We start from the raw sequence: 21,683 nt of genomic DNA on the forward strand, positions 1-21,683 counted from the left end.
TTGGACCATTAACCACTAAGCCAGTGGTTTCCAACTGGTCTACCCATAGGGTCCAGATTTTGTAGTCATTAGTTCAAGGTCCACACATGCGATAAATTACCACATATCAAATTTTATTTCACAAAATGTGTACAACACGTCAGCTTACAATAAAATAAAAATATTGCAAGAATAAAGTTCAAATTTAAAACTTAGTGAATAAATTGCACAGCAACTCCAAAAAAATGCATATTATTGCTTCAAGATCTGTGACATAAAGACACTGCAAAGAAACATGTTTATAATACCAAGAACAATGCAATAAAATAGTATCTGAACAGGAGGAAATGGTACTTCAAAATAAAAGCCCTGTGCCAGAAATTTAAGTGTGTTTTTTACAAAGTTGACATGTTTGGAAGTCACCTGCGGTCCATTTAGAATGGACCCATAACCCACTTTTGGCCCGCAACCCACCAGTTGGGACCCACTGCACAAACCAATGTTTAAGGTCAGACTGCATGTATCCGGCCAATCATAATCAATTACCTAAAGGGACGAGATGCTGTGACAGATCTGAGAATCACGTAAACACAACAAATAGCATCAAGAGCGTGAATCAACACTCGCACAGCCACTCAACCCCACGTGATCTGAGGGCCTGTGATCCAAGATGGCAGAGGTTTGACAGATCTGGGATCAGGTGTAGGGCAGAGAAGAACTCCCTTCTGATCTAACATGGCATATTTGACAGGCCTGGGATCAGGGAGAGTGCAGAGCACAGCTGGAGCGGCCTTAACAATGACAGCTCTCTGACAGGTATACTTGAGGTGAAGCTGTTTGATGTATGCTCGTCCCCTGTTCCTCCTGGAGCTGTTCTCCCCATTATCTCCTTCCCATCCGTTGCCTCAACCACTCTATTCCCGTCCCATTTCACTCGTTTTATTTGCTCCCACCTTTCTATCACTCTCCCCTCCTCCAGCTGCTCTGTCTCACTCCTCTTAGCATCCTCATTTTCAGCCTCTCCACTTCCATATCTCTGCCAATGACTGTCACTACAACCCATTACCTCCTGTCCATTTGCTCGCAAGTCTGTACATTTAACCTCACTCCACCTCATTTCTTTCATCATTTCAAAATGTTACCACTGGCTTCTTCCCATTTGTTTCTTTCTTCAAATTCTCTTTTAGCACAACAGTCAGGTTCACCAGTTTTCTCCCTCCTTTTCCCTCTTCATACACTAATTTCTTGCTTCCTACTACAGGAGTTGTATTTTATTCCAGCCCTCGAGCAATTCATTACTCATTGCTCCTTTCAAACACAATATTTTTACTTCGTTTATTACTCCCTGGGAGCAGTAATTTGCTGCAATAGTCATTAATTTTATGTCATGGTACTTTAAATTGGCACAAGCAACTTTTAGTTACCTCTCCCGCAAATGATCAAGAGGGTTTACATGTAAATGTTTTGCTCAATAAAATCACAGCAGAGGCCGTTCAAACTAAAGTCAATTTAATCTAAACTAGAGTCAGAGGATTATGAGTAATTAGGATGAGAATGGATTGACTGTGATATTTGTCCCTGATTTTCTCAAGGAGATGCAGATTTTCACCCAGATTTGATGGGTTTTTTTGGCAGTAAAAACTTGTGTTTCCTGCTGGTCACAATCATTTTATGGTGAGAAAAGTTAGGAAACTGCATCTGATTACAGAAGGTGAAGGAAAAATCAAGAGGAAACGCAAATGAGCTGCCGTTCATACACCAGAGCCCCTCTAAGTAATTAAAAAATAAAAGTAAAAGTGATTGCTCTGCAAATTTTATTTGAAAAATCCAGTTTTCACATGGATTTAGCACTTTTTAAAATCTAAAAGTATAGATATTCTGTGAACATTTTTTGCTTTAAATTCTGAAAATAACAAGCCCTAGATTTAGGATTGTTAAACTTTAATGTGCTTATTTGGTTGATGAGAAACAACTGCCTGGAAAAAGTATTCTAATATTCCTCTATAGTGAAGCAGTAAATGTGTTATTTTGCTCATTACTGACAAAAATTTGCAATATTGTGTTGCTTTCCAGCCAAATACTGGGACTGATAGTCGGTGAGTCATGATGCCGAGAGCGTTGCAGAGTTTCATCATAATTTGCAACAGCTACTAACACACTGTACCCCATTTTCCTTCTCCTGTGTCTCACAACAACATTTTCCCTCTTCTTCTCTTCCAACTCAGCGCCACCCCGCCCCAAATCCCCCGCAGGTGGCCTGGCCTGGTCACAGCACAAACACGCACAAACACACAGTGAACATCGGAAATACATATATCTGTGTGTATGTGTGTGCCAGCAAGCAAGCCCCTAATGAGTCCTTCACTGGGAGTTCAACTTCTGGTCACTCATCCACTCAAGAAGAAACTGGTGTGTGCACATGTTTGTGTGTATTTATGCACAGAGAGGCAGAAATACACAGTACATGTTGTTTTCATCCTGTTTTTCTTGCTCAAAAAGTGATCATTAAAACTCAGATCCATCTACTGCAACTTTCTTCAGTAAAAAAAATTAATTTCTCACTTGATAGAAGCTAATATCAGCATGCTACATGAGCTGCAATGCCCCTTCATGCAAAACATCAACTTTCTGTATCTGCATCCTACCAGACTCCAAAGTTTTTCCTGACACCCACCGCTCCCCTTTCCTATCTGGAATCGTTACACTCCCACGCTTTGAGTCTCTTTCCCTGGGCGATGAATAGTTAATGATCTGTGCTGTCACGCCGTATGGCTGTGTAAAAATCACAACCCATGGAGAGAGAGAGAGAGAGAGAGAGAGAGAGAGAGAGAGAGAGAGAGAGTGAGAGGGGGACAAACGTAGATGCAAACACTCCTCGCAGCTGGTGTTGAAAGTGAGATGGCCTTGTAGGGAGTGGAGGTTCTCATGCTGTTTTTCCATTGTCCTGATATGATAACCCCCATCACATATCACACGTGCTCTCGCTCTCTTTCTCTCTGTCTCTCGCTCTCTCTCACACACACACAAACACACACAGACACAGCAAAAGAGAAAGTTAAAAGCCAAATAATCTGTGTGCGAGGAGTCGAGAGGCCATGCATAATGACAACAGAGAAGTGAGGGCTACTACAGTCAGTGGGGGCAGCTTTTGCTCCAGCTGTGTGTTTTATATATATGTCATGGCATTTCCTTGCCAGCTCCTGAAAGCTGGAGACACATGAAAGGGCCAGAGGAGAGCCGTGAGGTTGCCCGGGGGCAGAGGAACTGTCAGGTGGCTGCCAGGTGAATACACTGACACAAAAACACAGCGGGAATGGTGGGAGGAGAATAACTGCTAGGCAGTACAGGGAGGTTTTGGCATGAATAATTTGATCAAAGTACTGGCAAAAAGACTGCCCTTTCATCCTTTTTTGAGATGCTGTTAAACTAGCTTCACTATCCACTGAACATGGAAATGACTAGAGAAACAATGCACAATATGAATGCAGTGTTGTTGTGGTATGAGGGCCCTGAAACACCAAGCCAACAGCCACTGTTGTATGTTGACCAGCTGGACACAAGTTTTTTTTAGTTTTTGCAGTGTCCCGCGTCGTTGGCACTAGTGGGCCCTTGTTGACTTTTTTTCCGGCAAATTTTGCATGTTAAATGGGCGGCAGAGATGGCAGAGTCTATCTGTGAATTGTCATTCTGTCGGTAGTTAAGGTCAGTGCAAGAGCAGAGAAATGGAAGAGAAGAAAGCAAACAAACAGTAAGTCAAGAGATTGAAACAAAGGTATCATTTGGTAGGACAGTTTAAAACGATATGCTAATGTTTGCATTTTGCATTTTATTGTAAGCGCATGGTAAATATTCTTTGTTCGTTTAACATTGAGTTGTGTCATTAATGCATTAAGTAGCATCTTGAATCCAACCTTTTGATTTCCCTTTCTGACTGAAGGATATAGACTACTGCCACCTGCTGCTATTGAAATATTTCCTCTCATACAGGCGCAGAACATACAAGTTAGTTGGCCGCTGGCTGTAGTCTTTGTGGTGTGTTCAGGTGCAACTTGTTGGCTAAGACACGTGTCGTAACTAGAGCTGCTTCTTGGAAGTCAGAGATTTGAATCATCGGTTGGAGACCCCTTGGTCAGCTGAGATTGTTTCAAGTCGAGCAGTTTATTTATTTTTGCTAGTCAGTGTGCTGTGCATTGTACTTCTGGGGACGTTTTGGTCCCCATTTTTTTTTTCCTTCAGATTGAGCGCTCTTGACTTTCACAGTACAGTACTCTGGTACAGGTTTCAGTGGACGTAATGCAGCAGCAGGGATGAGAACAGGCTTTGCCCCGTAAAGCTCTGTGATAATCATATCTTATCTCTTCTGTTTGTGGTGTATTTACAGCTCATGGCAACTTAATATGACACAGTCTCTGGCTTTTGTTTTATATATATATATATATATATATATATATATATATATATATATATATATATATATATATATATTCATCGAATATTTGGAATATTTGTATTAAACAGAGCAAAATCTAAAGTCTTACCTGAGCAGCTGAATTCATGTTTCTGTACCTCCGCCACATTGAGTCCTCTGAGCTCAGAGGGGGCGGTACATTGTGTGAATAGACCAATTGTAGGCCTCTGTCTGAGCCACTGAGCCAACCACGCCAGGTGACAGTCACAGTTCAGATTGTTGGAATGGAGCCGGCTGTAAAAAAAAAGATAAACAATTAAATGCATTAAAAAACTCTTTTCGGCCTTTCTTTGCTATCTAAAATACCACCAACAATGGACACATATAGACACAAAAGTGTCTATTCTTTCTGAGAATGAATCATATCCAATCCCTGCGGCAAAACACACTAAATGATACGCTACATGGATGATTGTAAATGGCACATTCGAAAAAAGGAGGAACACTAAAGAGGACTTTTCTAAACCCAATGCTCCAAACACGGCATTCCTGGAATGCTGTGCCTGTCCAGAATAACTCTCACTGTGGTGCGGTGGACCTCTGGAGCACGTACGCTAACTTGCAAACCCATGTGCACACAGACACATAGTGCACACACATACAGAAAAAGCTATTTAGTATAACCCCACCAGGAGTGAAGCCCAAAGAGCCACCACAAGAGCAGTGGAGTCACGGCTCTGAGAGTTTCAGCAGGCATAATTGTTTTAATTTGTACATAATTTCAGATTTAGTAATTACATACAATGCACAATACACAATGGACTTCTGGAGTTATTTTCGTTTATCTGGGCCAGTTGTTGTGTGTGTGTTTAGATGGAGGAGATAATGGCCCCTGGCATTGCTACAGACCCCTCTGTGGTGCTCTGTGGTTATGGCTGCCCCCCAACACTGCCTGGAATGAGACTATCTACTCCCATTGAGATCGTACGGGATAGAAAGTGCTGAACTCTCTTTCCACCATGTCTGCATACATGGGAAATATAGTTTTATTTCCGCTCCAGGGAGGTAGAGAGCATTGTGGTGGGAAAGGTGTGACTTACAAGGTTCGCAGCTTGGGCATGTGGTTGAAGCTGGAGACGGGGATGCTGCTGATGTTGTTGTTGTTCAGCGTTCTGAAATAAAAAGAGCAAACAAAGTCACATCTGCAGTGCAGAGCAGAAATTTTTATATTTATACTTCAAAAAGAGTTTTGCTGCGGTTGTCCTGTTTCCGTTGCATCTTTTTAAATCAACCCCCCTCTCTCTTCTCTTCTCCCTCTGTCTCTCTTTGTGGCATCCCACTGGGAATATAACACCTCATTCCACGCAGATGGGAAGCCCTCGCACCTCCCACGCACATGTACAGTCGTGCATGCAAATATACACAAATGCATGCACAAAGCAATATCGCAAGCGCCCCAACTTGTAGTTCCAGAAACACGCAATACACACACACACACACACACACACACACACACACACAAGGTCGAACCTTGGGCATCAGCTGCAAAGAGAGAATCAGGTCATTTCAATCAGCCTAATAACCCTCGACCATATTTCAAGCTGCTCCCCCTTTTAACACAACCTGTCCTCCTCCCCCATAAAAACCTATGCACACACCCCACCAAAACAACCCCCCCCATCCCCTCTTTCACCATTATGACAAACCTATCACTACATCTGCAATCCATCCATGTCATGAAAGCAGTTAATGGCTTTTGTCTCCCCACCCCCTAAAAAAAAAACACAAACACACTTGAACAACACACTCTTTCACCATAAAAATAACAAGGCTGTCAAAGTGCTTTTGTCCCCCGACCGGCACTGATAGTCTTCATTGTTTCAGGTGGAGAGCTCTAACAGAGGCTTGTGATTATGATTTTTGACAAGGGATGATTAATTGAATGTTTAAAAAACTGCACAACATGGTCACCGCTGCACCCGGGGTGGAACGCTCACTTGAATGGGATTTTTGATCAAGATGGTTGGAAGTCTCTTGTCAGATGGCCCGCCCAGGGCTGGATGGGGTGTAAATGGAGGTGGAGGAGTGGGTGGGGTGTTAATGTGATGTGGGGAGGGGGGGGTGCTGCTGTCAACTGTGTGGAACAATGAGTTAATGGTGCTTGGTCTCCATGATATAGGCCCCCTCATGAGGCCCACTGGGGGTATTTTGGCATAATAACCAAGGCCGTACTAATCAAAGGTTTGTGCTATGTGTGTGTATTAGTTATGATTATGAGCAGGGAAAAACAATGTCTTTATTTAACTAATGGCATGATATAAGGTGGGACTAAATGAATAGCACCACTTCAGATACTTACAGTACTTCCAAGCCTCTCAGAGCTCTGAAGGCTCCGTCCTCAATGCAGCCAATGTGGTTTTTATCCAGCTGACTGCAGAGCACACAGGAGAGATAGTGAGGCTTTGTTACACAGGACACACACACAATCTTTTTCTCTCCCTGTGGGGCAGTTGTAATCATTGATACAGTAAGTAGTACACTGATGGACTATAGTAAATCGATACTGGTTTAGTCATCTCAGCTCATGTAACCCCAAAGAAGAGAAGCAAAGGGAGGCTTCGCTGATAATTTATCTGCAACCTCATAAACCCATGTCTCCGTGTGTCAGTGTGTAATCTGGCGAAGATGTAAATCACAGTTGCTACAAGCCATCTTTGGGGAGTTGCTTGTGTGTGAAGTAGTTAGTCTACGCAATCAGAGTAAATCTACTGAACATGCACACACACCAATACGCACATGATGTTTTACTCTTACAGACGGCCATTAACTCACGCATGAAGGAGAAAAAATATGTTAACATGCTGGGACTATAGTGAACGGAGCGCACTATTCTGAGGTTCACTTCCAGTAGCTTTCAGTGGGATTTGCTTCAGTCTGGATTATCTTGCTTCATTCTTCACTGATTTATTATCACTAATCCCATGGAGTTATCAACTAGCAGTACATCAAGAGCAAAAAGCCAATAAAGCGATTAGTTGTACAGAGAAAATTCATCTCTATTTAGTTTGAGAATCAATTAATCTTTTAAAGGATCATTGTGTAGGATTTAGTGGCATCTAGAAGAAGACCAAATTCTTATCAGCTGTAATTTCTTTCCATACGCAAAGCATAAACTCCTGGTTAGGATTCCTTCAGTGGTTATTGTTTCAGAGGTTTTTACTAGGAGCTGAATTACCCACACAGGTCTCTTCCTCTCAAACAAATGCACCAGTTGATTAAAACCAGTAAAGACACTGAATAAAGCAGTTTCACGTTAGAGATCAGTGTTTCTCTGACACTGTGTGACTCATCACAAACGTTGGCTTTTAAATTACCAAACAAAACAATACATTTAAAGTCATAATTTGGTCTGTGAACTGTGATTGACATTTTTTTGCTATTTGCTGGCATTCTGTAGACCTATTAATAATCAACAAATGAAAGTAATCATTAGTTGGAGGGCAAGTAGATTGACTGCTGCTGGAAAAAGTACTCACAGGTTTTTGATGTCCGTAGCTCCTCTGAATGCTTTTCTGGGGATGGACTGGATGAAGTTCTCACTCAGATCTCTGTAAAGACAATTAGTAGGCATTAGTAACCTATAACTTATCCTTGAGGATGGCTTGGTTTGGTTCGACAGACTGTGTGGTCTTTAACAAGGTGCTATACAGCCATTTTTTAAGCAATACTAACACAATTTCCTATGTAAATGTTTGACTTCCAGTGCTTAAAGCATTCTTTTCAACCAACAGAATTCACACTCTATTCAGTCACTCCCTCTTTTACCACACTCATCGGTGCAGAACAGAAAGCCCTCTCCAATGTATGCCAAAACCCTGAGGTGCGGTACTGCATGGAGAACTCTACTCACAATGGAGTGGTTATTTCATAGTGGCTGTATTATTCAGTGTTCATTCATGCTGTAATTTGTTCTCTGTGGCTTGACCATGCTGTGGTGTGAGGTGCCCAACTCACTGCCTGCACACAGACCGAACAAACGGGCAGCAGGGCAGCGACCAATGAGGGGTCCGATCTGATCCTGTGGGGTGGATTCATTAAGACGCTGTGGCACAAAGAACATTATCTTTTACTGTTTGGCTGTGTGTGTGTCCAGGGTTTAACGGTGGGTACAAATTAGGCATTTGAAAAGTGCATGTGTGTGGAAAGTAAGAGAGTGAGAGAGGGGAGGGTCAGAGAGGAGAGGAGGGAAGGAGAGTGAGTGAAACACAAGTAGCCATAGTTTTAATTAGCAGTCTTTTGTCTGTCGTTTAAATGGTGAGCTAACCTCATTCAGAGAGGCTCTGCCCCTCTCCTGCACACACACAACACAGAGAAACTGGGCGCTGCCAAAGACGCTCCTGTCTTGAAACACACGCACACACGAAGAACTCCCACAGCTCGGACAGACGTAAACAGAGTACTTATAGTCGCCCATAGAAAAGCTGAAGCACAACACCACAATCTATAAAACTATACAACTGATCTGCACGAGACTCTAATGACTTCTACTTTTTAAATGTTAATATACACCACAGTACGCATTCCCATGACTCACACAAGTATCCACGCATATAAAACCCCATGGGGTAATGGTAAAATGAGTTCCCAAGACTCATCAGTCTCACAGAGCGTCCCCATCGGGTCATCATCAGTATTCCTTGGAATGAATATTGCACATACGTTGTTTAAACGGGACACAAAAGAGGAGGGAGCAAAACACACCACAGCCTTTATGTTGTGCAATCTATCTAATGAATGGGTGGTTGTGCCTTTATGGTGCAGCAGACATTAAAACTGTGCTCTGCATGCCAAGTACACCACAATTAAAAAATGGAATTTGTGTGTTTGCTTTTTTGTTGTTTTGAATATATTAAATCCAAGGCAACTGTTGGAACTTTTACCAAAATAAAATGAGGCATTTTGCTTGAACATGCACAGTTCACTTTAGCCATAATATTTATTTTTTCTCATCTTTTTTTTCCCTATAAAAGTGTACAATAAAATAGCAAGAAATCACCAACGGGTGAATATACAAACATAACAGTACACTGACTATGTTTACATGCACACTCATATAACACAACAATACTCTGAATTTAATACAGGTCGTGTCAAACAGCACTCAGTTTGAATTTTCCTGATTAGGCCTTTTTCCAAATATACCAGTATAATTTGGGTTTTAATAGCATTGTTTGGACATGCTTGGGTTTTCACCGCAGTTTATGACACATGACTTCTTGCTTGTTTACAGTCAGCTCTGTGTGTTGTCATTGATATGTTGTACACAAACCAACTCGCCAACCAGCAAGGCTGGAGTAGAGATACATGCCCTAAAAAAAAGCCCACATGTCTGGTCAGAAGAAGAGAAACACCTACTATTAAACATGAAAGACTTGGATATCAACAGGGTTTGGGATATGCGCAAATATTGTAACACCAACCTTGGGTTGAAGAAATAAAAGAGGGATGCTATGTTCAAACAGTCCAACAAGTCTGCAACCAAGACAAAACTTAAAAAAACAAAATCCTGTTTTGATGCTAAGAACCAAAATGCAAAAGCAAAGTGGCTCCAGCCGTTCCACTTTTTCATATTTTGATATGATAAACACCATGTTAGGGCGAGTTAATCAGACTACTGTATGCACAGCTGTATGTAAATGGGAGTCCGTGGTATATTCAGTTTCATTAGCCATGTACACAGCTTAGTAGGAATACTGTCCTTTTTCAGAATAATGGCAAAAACAGAATATTTTGTGCATGTAATTGAAGTCACTAAGTATCATCATATTGCCCATCCCTTCCCTCCACTGCAATATTACCAAGTCAGCAGAGAAAACAAAACAAAAAGAAAACAAACAAACAAAAACAACAAACAAACAAAAAATATACAAAAGCAGCAACAAAGCTGCATGATAACATCATAGTATGTCCGTGATTTATGGTGTACCTACATCCATGAAGGCTCATGGCCAGAAATTGTCAATAACTGATCACCACTTAAACATTTCCAAAATGACGGAAACCAAATGTCTTAAAAAATAAAACCACAGTCATATTTTTCTTGAGTTAATCGCTCTAAAGTAAAATTGTGATATCTGGTCCAGGAAGAGCTTAAAAGTTTGAGGAAATGTTTTTATTTTTCTCCAAAGTATAAGAATGCATTTCTTTGCAAAATGTGTTATACTACTTAATACTCTGCATGTTTGTTGATACAGTTCAATATTTAACAGGACATGAATTCATGTATGAATAGTCATGTAGAGATCAAGCTGCATGTTGGCGGTTGACTTGTTGGGTCTTGCCCCATTTTCACTGCCTCACCTCATTAGGAGATGACTGTGTATTTAACATGACATGATGACACTATGTGGGAATGGCCATAAAATGAGCACCTTTATGCCTTGGATAAACTAACACATAAGCCATCCAATTATCTTGACTGCAATAGATTTTAACAGCACAGACAACAGCTTTATCTGTCTGTTACTCTTAGAAATGCGACATGCATGTACAGATGTGCAAATGAAACACACACACTTTGCTGGCTCGCGTTCAAAGAGAGCATAAATACTCCATCTAATGACACATTCTAATTTTATCATCTGAGGTTTTGGAGTTTTATTTCCTCTGCAGATCTGCGTAACATCTGCTTTCACAGAGATATTCAAGCATCGCAGTTAGCAGGCAATTTAGGCAATTACACAACAATAATCTATCTATTCTGTCAGTCTGTCACGTTTTGCACGATCATATACCAAACATCAAACCAGCTCCATGTCTCCTCACAAGCAAGCATGGGAGCCAGAACGGTTATGCTCCCTCCAACTCTTTGTTGTTCTCTTGGCAAAACAGCCTAAGTGCAGAGTTGAAAGAGTCAGTCTGGCACCCAGGCTATATTGGTGCCTCTTATCAAGGCGGCTCTATGTGAGAGGAATGCTTTTGGTCTACCTGGTCCTGCACTCTATCTGATGACTAATTAGTCCTCTCACCTTCTCCTCACCTTCCTGCAACAAACACACGGAGATGCCATAGTGGCGTACTACAGACACACTGTTAATGACTTCTCCCCCCGGACATCTGCAAGGAGTGCGGTATGACTTTTCTGCATGTGTTTGTACGTGTGTGTTCGCTCCTGGGTTACAATAAGAAATGATAACACATTGCCGTGCTAGGACAGCACTGTTGGAGCGCCAGAGGCTAGGTGCAAGGAGAGGAAGACAGAGAGATGGCGACAGGCATGAGAAGCTGGAATACAAGACAGGACAGGATGGCTCTCACAATCTGAACACAATGCTATGTGTGTAAGTCGTAAAATGAAAGCTCTGGGGTGGAATCCTCACACTAAAACCTCCATAATCCTATTAGCACGCTATAACACGATTGGCTGGAGTGATCTATATGCTCCCACTTTTGGTGCTGTTTGATTGGATTAGATTCTGAGGTCGTGGGAGGTCGCTTTCTAACTGTACGTCTGTCCTGGGACAGTGTGCCCCCCCTTAAAAAGCCCCATGACAACCCCAAATGATGCTATCTATCGTGCCAGAAAGTCGGCCTTTCTCTCATTTACTTATATTGCCTTTCTCCCTCTGCCTGGTTCCTTTCTCTCCTCTGTCACATATAACAGAATAATCACAGTGGTCATGGTTTGGAGTCTGCAGTCTTCTGCGTCCTCTAAGGTTTTATCGACGTGTTCGACTCCTACAGGGGCCAGAGCAATATTAAATTTAGCAACGCTACATTTCTGCATTTACACATTCTTAAAACGGCAAACAGGACATTTCTGTGGGAGACCATGCTGTATTTTACATAGTCTGTGGTTGCCCCTCACTGGTATTTTTTAAGCTCAGCCCCGACTGCGTTGGCTCTGAGATATTTGACATTTCTGATTAGTTTGGAAGCAGATTTCCAGGGAAGCACTGAACCCTTCGAAAACAGACATGATTATGTGAGAACAGTCACCACAAAGAGGGATATTGGCCACCGTGGCCTCCATCACTGAGTCATGACGGTAAATCTAATGTTACAGCCCTTCAGCAAATACCACCGCAGTGCATCACTTGAGAAGCAGCCCAAACAAAGTTAAACTGGCATGGCGAGAAATGACAGTTTCCTTCCTTTTTGTCCTTTCTTTCTCCATTAAATCATTTTGCCTCATAGACTGTATAAAATGAATGGATGTAGTCACTGTGACAGCGCCCATTGGCTTATGGACTCCTGTTTTGAGGCCTCAAGTTTGGCATTTTGGCAGTTACCATCTTGGACTTTGGAGAAAGAAGTGACCATATTTAGACAAGAGGGTGGGGCTGTGGATAAGTGTTTAGTGGATCTGATTAAGCCCGAGACTCTATCCGCAGTTTAACTGTTAACTCTTAATTATACACAACTTTAAGCCTTAATAAAAATGTAAACAGTTGAGTTAAAAAGAGTTTTTATGAAGGGGAAAAAATTAGCTAGAGAGACCAAAATCTTTTTTCTTCTTTTTTTGTGCCAGGCTATAGCCATGTTTATTGCTGCTGTAAAGTTGGACATTTTAAAACTGGGCTCATTTTGGACCAATCTGATGAACTGCAGTTTTTGGCACTTGCACATTCAACACATTCTCACTCCCAACTCATCAAACACTGATGTTTGGTCAGTGGCCCTACCCTCAAAATGTAACACTCTAGGTACCCCTCCTACATTTGATTTGGACACCCAAGGGACAGTGCATCAATGTGCATGCAGTGTCTTATAAAAAAAACACTTCCATTTTCACAAAAAATGTACAAGTTTCTGCTTGTTAACTGCATACTGTCATTTTCAACATAAACTTACAATGTACTTACAATGTAGTGAAATAAACTTTTTTAGGTTTACTTCCTTAGATTGAGGCAGCAAAAGCATGTAGTTAGATTTAGTATAAATTATATTGGTTTGACCTAAAATAAGTGAGGTTGTTATTAATGTTATGTAATGTGACAAACATCACAAGCAAAGCATGCTGCACTACTACTATTATTGAGTTATTAAAATAACTCGACTAACTTTTGATGTCCGGTGTGTAAGTCCAGAGTTTGTATGACCATCTTCCCTATGTGGATTTTCTTGCTCTTTATAATACATTAGTTCCCTGGACTGTAAAAAACTGCCACCCCCACAGTGCATCTCATTCCGCTGCTAAGGGTCCTTCTATGTCGATGTCTGACACAGAGGGCCATTAACCAACCATCTGTAATTGACAAGTTGTGAGTGAGACCAGGTTGCTATGTTGGCATCATTTTTCAGCCCCGGAGGTTGCCGCTTGTTCTGCCTTTGCATGTCTGACACAATGCAAACTTTCTGCTCTGTGAGTCTGTGTGTTGCTTCATGCTTCGGCTAACCTCAGGGTCATCATATTGTGAAGTACTGCAGGCGCAGACAAAGTTAAGTATCAAAAGCAGGACCATGGGTCATAACCCCCAGACTTCTCTCCCCTTGCACAGCTCTGTTTAGGGTAAAAGGCTTCATGGAAACCCTCAGAGCCACGCCGTACTCTCCACTGCTAAATCTCCTTCCATGGACTCATTACAATGCTATGAAAACTATCCCAAGGCACGGCTGCAGCCTCCAGCCTCGGTCCAGGCCCCCAGGCATCTCACAGAGTGCTGTAATGATGTCAGACCTGCAGCTTTTTTTGTGTCTTATTTCCTGCACACAGCATGCCCACCAGTCCTTTTTCATTACAGGTGTGTGAGAGAGCGAGAGTGAGTGGTGTTCAAACAGCCTTGACTTGGTACAGATTTACCTTAATTCACTACATACCTTTGGAGCGGGCAGTTAGTTTATTATTGTAGCCTGGCTCTCTTTAAGTGACGTTGCTCACAGTTCATTCCCATTGTAGCCCTAATGATGAGGTAACACACATGTTTTCAGGTGTGTCCTTGCTGTATGAACTAGAGCCCACTAACATGCTGCGGTCAGGATTTTTTAGGTTTCACTTATACAAACAATGGTATCGTTTAGTCGCCTTAAAGTGCTCTGACAATAAACTCAGCTACTGATATGCCTATTTACAAGAATCCCCGCAGAGTCTATATCTGGAATAATTAGCAATGTTATCAGACATAGCTCAAGGCGCCTGGTCTGGAGATTAGCCGCATGTTGAAGGTAATGTCTGGTTCCTGTCTGATTCACATCATTAACCTCTGATCTCTATCTCAGTACACTGCACTAACACTGTACACAACTTCAACTCTCCTCTGCATTACAAAATACCTTCTGCGGCTGCATAACTGATGAGATGTTAATCCCACCAATCAAAACTGCAGTGTGAAAAGATTACCATGTTTTTTATGCCTATGGAAATCACACTTTTAATTCTTTAATCCTTTTTTCCCGACAGCTGAAGGAGTTTCTGGAGATGCTGCAACGGATCAGGCACCTCAGGGTTAAAGCCATCAGGGCTTTCAGGCTCCACTACTCTTTTGTGGGTATGTAATATACAGCTTCTAATGAATTAATGAAAACAAGCACAAACACTTGCACACACAAGCCTACATGTGAACACAAACAATTGCTTCTTTCATGTCCCAAAGATTTCATAACCTCTGCCTCCACAGTTGGTTGACAACAGCGGTTGACACAGGGGATCGTAAATCAGATGGAATGATCTGATGTTGTGACGTCTCGGTTTTAGAGGTTTCTCTGAGGGGGGAGTACATGCTGTCATTTAGGGATTCGTGTGGAAGCCTCTCCTTCAATGACCCCCATCAAACTTACTGTTTTCTTTTTCCTTTTTTCTGTCTACGTTTGCACTTTTCTGATAAACTAACTCTGGTGTTAGTCAACTTTTTATTCCCTCGCTGTTTTAAATCTGTTTTTTTTTTTATTCCTTTTAAATACTAAATGAATAAATTCAAAGGTTTACACTGCAGTATCAAGTAAACGACCTGAAAGTGCTGGATAAAAACATTTGACTTTATCCTTAAAAAAAGTGCTGACATGGCCAAAGATTTCCTGTTGCTGCTTTCACAGCACCTCACCCTTATTTTATCCCTCTGTCTCTTCTCTTCGACTTACTTATTGCGTTGTATTTTTACATATTCAGAGATCATTAAAAGGTCAAGTTAAGAAAACATTTTTCCCTGTCTTTAACAAAGAGTAGAACTATATCTGGTGGAAAAATCTCACCTTTATTTGTAACTGATTAGATTTCATACTGGCAAATAACTGCTTATGCTGAAAAAGGGGTGCCTGTACGCTGCTTGTGTATGTGCTTGTGTAAATGCATTTACTTCAGTGTGTGTATCTAAAGTGGTGTTTGTTTTCTTGATTTCTGGACTCGATTGCATGATAAGAAAATGTTTATCCTTGCCAAATGCTCTTAATTTCACTCTTCTATTAAAAGACGGAGAAACAGGCAGAAAGACAGAGGGGGAATGTGTCTGATTACTTACTCATTAAGAGAGTTAATGAGGTGTGTGAGGGCTGTTAAAAGAATGGCAGTGTGCTGCCACTAACTGCTAACTACTTTCTTCCTCCCCGCACAGTAAAAACCCACAAGTAGACACACGCATAAACAGCTACACACAAACTGTGGGCTTTCAGACCGAAGTGGCTGAACCTGGACATGGACCAACAAATGACTCAAGAAACTGCAAATAACAGAGCAATACAATCAAATAAACAAACCAAACCAGACATTCACAAATTGTTTGTGTATATGTCTCAATCTGCATCAGAGCAATGATTCCAAAACTATTTATATTAGTGCTCATTTATGGCACAGTAGCAGCAGCTTTCCTGAAATCAAAATGTGCTGAGGAAAGAGAAAACAAAGGCGTCTATAGATTTTGGATTTCAGACTTGGTGTCCAGTCAGACTTGTCATGAAAATTAGCAAGACTGAAGTAGAGGAGGATTACTTTTCAATTTTTACCCCTTAGCTTTCCAAGTAGTATTGATGGTGGCACTGTGGTTGCAAAGAAAACTGGCAGACAATATGGGGGCGGGCGTGGGTGCAGCGGCTCCTCTTTATTACAATCTGTGACATTTTTAATATTACTTGTATTCGACTGTAAAGTTGAGGCATACTCAGCTTATGCAACCATCATCATCTCCTAAAAATTTGCACTACATGCAATCACCTCACATTTCACTGCAAGTAGATAACAGCAGACACTGACAGACCACTGGGATCAGTTTGGACTACTGTTCGGGTGGAGAGAAACTGGTAGTAGTGGAAAGCATGGCAGCAGAAACAGGGAAAGCAAGAAGTGCTTCAAGCTGATTTGCACCAAACAAACTACCACTCCAAACCACCCCTCTTGCAAATGTACAATTCCTCTACAACAGTAGAGACAGTGTGTAAGACGGATGAGCTGAGACTGAGAGTTAGATCGCAACAACGCACACTGAGATATGGCTAAACTGCAACATTCCCGATGCACACAGGACAAGAAGACAGGAGGCAGAGTTTGTATGAATAAACAATGCTTAGTGCGCTGTCATGGACATCATTATTTTGTTGTCTTGCACAACAGTATAATGATGAGCCCTCTTTTACCCAAGAGATCGTAACCACTGGAAGACAGAATTGCATAGTGAAAGCAAGATTGATAGGGAGCCAATCTGAACATCGATAGTGTCATTATTTAATAGCCATTACATTGTGCAATGAGCATTTTACTTCATAATGACAAGTTAAAGATTCAGGATTCAGTGGCATACAGCAGTGAGGATGCAGAACTCAAACTTGTGTCACGTATCAAGCGTGTACAAGAAATCCAGGTCAACGCAAAAATGCAAAGGGCCCTATCTAGAGTCATTGTTTGGTTTGTCTGTTCTAGGCTACTGTAGAAGCAACATGCCGGACCTATATGTAGATGTAAATGGCTCATTCTAAGGTAACAGAAACAGAAAACTTCTTGGTTTCACATGATTATGAACAAATAAAAACATGGTTATGAATATTATATTCACTTTCTGTCAATAAATGCCCCTAAATACTACAGATTGGAAGTTTTGATGGGAACTGTCAAAAAAATGGGATACCCTCAAGACTTTGACTTGTAAAATTCCAGAACACCTACAGAAAAATACTGAACACAGCTACAGGCAGGCCTTGCATATCATACTTTAACATTCAGTTAATTTGAAATAATCGTCTATGTTAAAAAAAGAAAGAAAGAAAAAAACATAACATTTGACAGCAAAAAGTTCAAATGTCATGTCATTTCAATTGACCTTAAGCCTTTAAATAACTTTTTATTTTCCCATTAAAGCAAGCGAATTGACTAAAAGACCCTTGAAATGACATGGACTAATTTCAATTGACTCAAGACTTGAGCTGGACTTACCCTTAAAAAAAGCTCAGTGATGTGATACCAGCAGGTAGAAGCAAGTAGGGGAAATGGGGAGTTAATGACCAGACCTAGTGTGGAAATGGAGTCATTAGCCCTGTCACTGGAGAAGCTATAGCTGATGCAGCCAACCGAAGGGCGGCTGCAACAAACCACGAGAAAGCAATGACAGAAAAGAAAGAGACCGGAGCTAGATATTATGTTTTTGATTGAGGCCATTTCTGGGCTTTTAAAAGGTCTTGAGTGCATTGAAAAGCCAAAAAAAAAAGCGATGTTAACACGTTGCATTAAAGAGTAGACGGATCTTTGGTCAAGGTGCGGAAAACTGTAAAAGACAATGAACTTGCAGATGAAAAAAGGCGGACGGTGTTAAGAGTGGGGGATAACATAAAGAGAATGAGGTTAGGAGTATAGATCGAGGCTGCAGGGCCTTTGGGTGCTTGCCAAAACACAGGCATGTAAGTGTGTGTATCTGTGTGGCCCGGAGAGAGTGACTGAGTGTTTCTGTGTGCAGTCAAGAGTATCTGCGCCTTCCCTCTCACCCTCACAGCCCCCTCCCCTCTTATCCTTCTCTCTCCACACCTTCACATTATGCTTTCTCTATCGCTAAAATAAATGATCAACATGCCTCCTAGCTGCGTCTCCCTTCACTTTCTCTCACTCTCCTGTCTCCCCTCAGTGATTTGTACCTCCAACGCTGCAATCTGGACAAGGGAGCCAGACACCACCACCACTATCATCATCATGATTACCATTATCATCCGGAGGTCAAAACACAGTCTTAAAAATAAAATCCCTCATTCATGTTCACACAAATTATCATGCAGATGTAGGACATGCAGGCACGAAGAGTGGGTAAGGTGTTTCTCTAGTCCCTTTATGGTGAAGATGAGAGCTGGATGCGGCTCAGTGGGAGGAGGACTTGATAAGCGGGGAAGTAGAAACTGCTGCTTTTGGTAAAGAGACAAATAAACAGGCTGCTTTAGGAATACTCTTGCACAAAAAACCCAAGAGGAAACGTCTCTGTCTCCCTTCTAGGCCTAAATATAGGCTCTACAAAGAATCCTAATGAAAAACAAACACTGTGCTAATATCAAATGCAGCATAATTCAACAGCATCTTTTTCTTTGTAGATTTTCTTTTCCTTCAATGTCAACACAAGTCCACTAAAACTAGTACAAACAGCCGGGGAATATAACTGCTGCAAGTCACTCCACAGTCTCTTTCCTCTGCAGTGTCGCTTTCTCTATTTACTCATATGGACTTCAGGAAATAAGTCATCAAGCAGCATTATCTCATTTCCAACAGACCCCACAGACTGTCACAGCAGAGCCCTCAATTATATATTTAACCCTACAATGTCTTATGCTTCGACAAATGATGAAAGAGGAAAAAGGGGAGTCTATGTGGACGCATCTGGAGAGGGTTTGTGATTTATTCTGATGTTGAAAAATACAGCTAGCATAACACCCTCTGTCTCCATCTTTTCTCTCACTCTCATAATACACACACACATACATCCACAAACTGTCTCTTCTCGATGCGACCTAAAGGGGATTTCATGGATGGACTCCACTCTAATCATCTACAGCTCGCCGACCAATGAGAAACACACAGCGCTCCCAGACTGGAACACTCAACAACCACCAAGAGAAAACACAATGTCAGTGGAACTTATCAAGCCCACATGAGGGCTGACAGACACACACACACACACACACACACACACACAAATCAAGACAGAGCTAGTTTAACTGTTGCCCACATCTCTTCTTTCACTGTAAGTGATTCATGATGTCTATGTGTGTTTGTAGGCTTAAAAATCCCATATGAGCGCATACGCTTGGCTATGTGCTTTGCTGCCACCCGTGAAGCAAATGAAAGAGTTAACATGGTGAAAGAAAGAAAATCTATCCTTTCTCCCAGCTCTCGATTCACCCTAATTTCCCCCCTACCATTATGTCTACTTGTGTTTCTGACTGTGTCCAAGCCTTTCATTGGCAGTCAGGCTGAGTGATGGAGCAGGGCTGAGCGGCATCGATCATGACAAACGCTCACAGGCGCTATCAACTGATGGCGGGGGTGTATGATAGTGCTGCTTCACACGGGGGACATGGCCAAGCCCCTGTCCATCCATCACGCTGTCTACATGCTGGACAATAGAGGAAAAGTGTGAGAAGAACTGAGAGGGAAGGACGGAGGGTGAGGGAAAACATACCTCTCAACAGGTCCATTATCACTGCCATTACCTATCTGTACATTAGCCAGCGGGCTCACAACAAGCTAGAAATAATGATCTCCATCTCTGAGAATAGCCTGGAAATCATTTTTCTAGATTGGACTAATGTTTTACCCTGAGTCGGGACTGGAGTAAAAGGAAAGGAGACAGCCATTTAGAAAGACAACAAAGCTGGGTGCCTGCTTGCACTTTCTCACACACATACACACTGTGTGGTCTTACTAAAGTAGTTAAAGATGCCTCTTTGTGAACGGCTGGCTACCTAGAAAGTGGAAAACTGATCCCGAGGATCAGATGACAGCTTTTCCTGGAAGAGCTGGTCTGAGGTCAGTGTTATTGAGCTGCTGGGATGACAGATCCACCACACCTAACCACAGGCGGCTGATACCAGATCACAGGACTGTCACTAAGACACACACAGTCAGGAGCTATTTCAATCAACACGTAAACTGAACACACTTCAATACACTTAATCGACTCCATACACTTTGTAGAGGTGCAGAGTTGCAACAAGACGCACACTGTAAAGTCAGACAAGTTGATTTTACTTTAAAAAGTCGAAGAAACCAATTGCTTTGATGTAAGCTAATTTAACTACAAATCTTAATTTATGTTTACTTTGTATCTAATTGTCAAGTTTGCTTAAACTGCAATCGTATGTTGAAGTTGTTGAAACTTAAACATGACAAGCTTAATGACATCAATCTTTATAAGTTTTAGCAACTGCGGTAAACCAAGTATACTGTGCTATACATCTGTATTCTGCAGGTTGCAAACCAGTTGATCATATTGGTATTTTCTCAAACATACATCTCTCAACAACATAAATCTTGCAGATCTCCTAACTTTATCAGTATTAAATCTTCTTTTGATGATTAAGTGAACTTAGTTCTTAGTTAAAAAGATCAAGGTGATTTCCGTTGTCATACTTTAGTTGCAGCAACTTTACAAAATTAAGTAAATACAGTTTTTTGTTAATTAAATTAAAGCACTTAGATACAAAGTACGCATAAATTAAGGTTTATATTACTTTACTTGTCAAGACAATGGGTTTCCAAGATTATTTTAATTAAGATCAACTTTTCAGATTTTACAGTGTGGAGGGAGGAAAAACTCTGGGGAGAAGGAGAGTAAAAAAAGAAAACATGAAACATAGGGAGTGGGAGATTTGATGACCGCCGACCAAAATGAACCCCTGCATAGATCATCCTCTCGTTTCCTCTCTCTGAGGAACTCGTACACAGCCTCTTCTATTCTCCAGACTCACTATAATCGAGAGTGAAACCTCCCAGTCATTACTTTAAGCTCTCACAGTCGCCGTCACACATGGAAAGTATCAGGCGGGAGGAGAGGAGAGGACTAAAGCCAGAGGGAAGGTGAGCAGAGGAGCTACCTTTATATCGTGCCTGTTCTCTGTCCAACTCCCTCTGAAAGCAAAACTCAAAAACAGCCCAAAGGTACCTGCCTAGATACACACAGTCAAGGACACCTAAATAGAGGAACTCATTAGAAGGAAAAATGTGTGATTTTGCTTCATCTTGTTTTTGCTGGATATGCACTTATTTCTCTAAACTTTTAACCAGTTTCTCTTTTATTTTCCCATCACAGTTTCTGGCTGTGCATTGACATACATATGTAGTGCACATGCATCATTTTGCTGTGGGAGAAAATAAGGCTATATTGCACTGAGTGGGAGATTT

General features: G+C 41.5%; 1 protein-coding gene across 4 annotated transcripts in view; it reads right to left on the reverse strand.

Annotated features, from left to right (window-relative positions):
• Window positions 1-21,683, reverse strand: part of slit1a (slit homolog 1a (Drosophila)) — a 107,713-nt gene that overhangs the window by 38,794 nt on the left and 47,236 nt on the right. For all 4 annotated transcript variants that reach the window (XM_088086321.1, XM_088086320.1, XM_042501676.2 and 1 more), the window contains exons 5-8: window positions 7,924-7,995; window positions 6,747-6,818; window positions 5,488-5,559; window positions 4,518-4,681 (exon numbers count right to left, since the gene is read on the reverse strand). In XM_088086321.1, coding sequence (XP_087942447.1) covers window positions 4,518-4,681; window positions 5,488-5,559; window positions 6,747-6,818; window positions 7,924-7,995 — 380 coding nt within the window. The remainder of the gene's footprint in view (window positions 1-4,517; window positions 4,682-5,487; window positions 5,560-6,746; window positions 6,819-7,923; window positions 7,996-21,683) is intronic.

This window comes from Plectropomus leopardus, chromosome 13, assembly GCF_026936395.1.
Source record: "Plectropomus leopardus strain MGB_pleo_1.0 chromosome 13, ASM2693639v1, whole genome shotgun sequence".
Lineage (NCBI taxonomy): Eukaryota > Metazoa > Chordata > Actinopteri > Perciformes > Serranidae > Plectropomus > Plectropomus leopardus.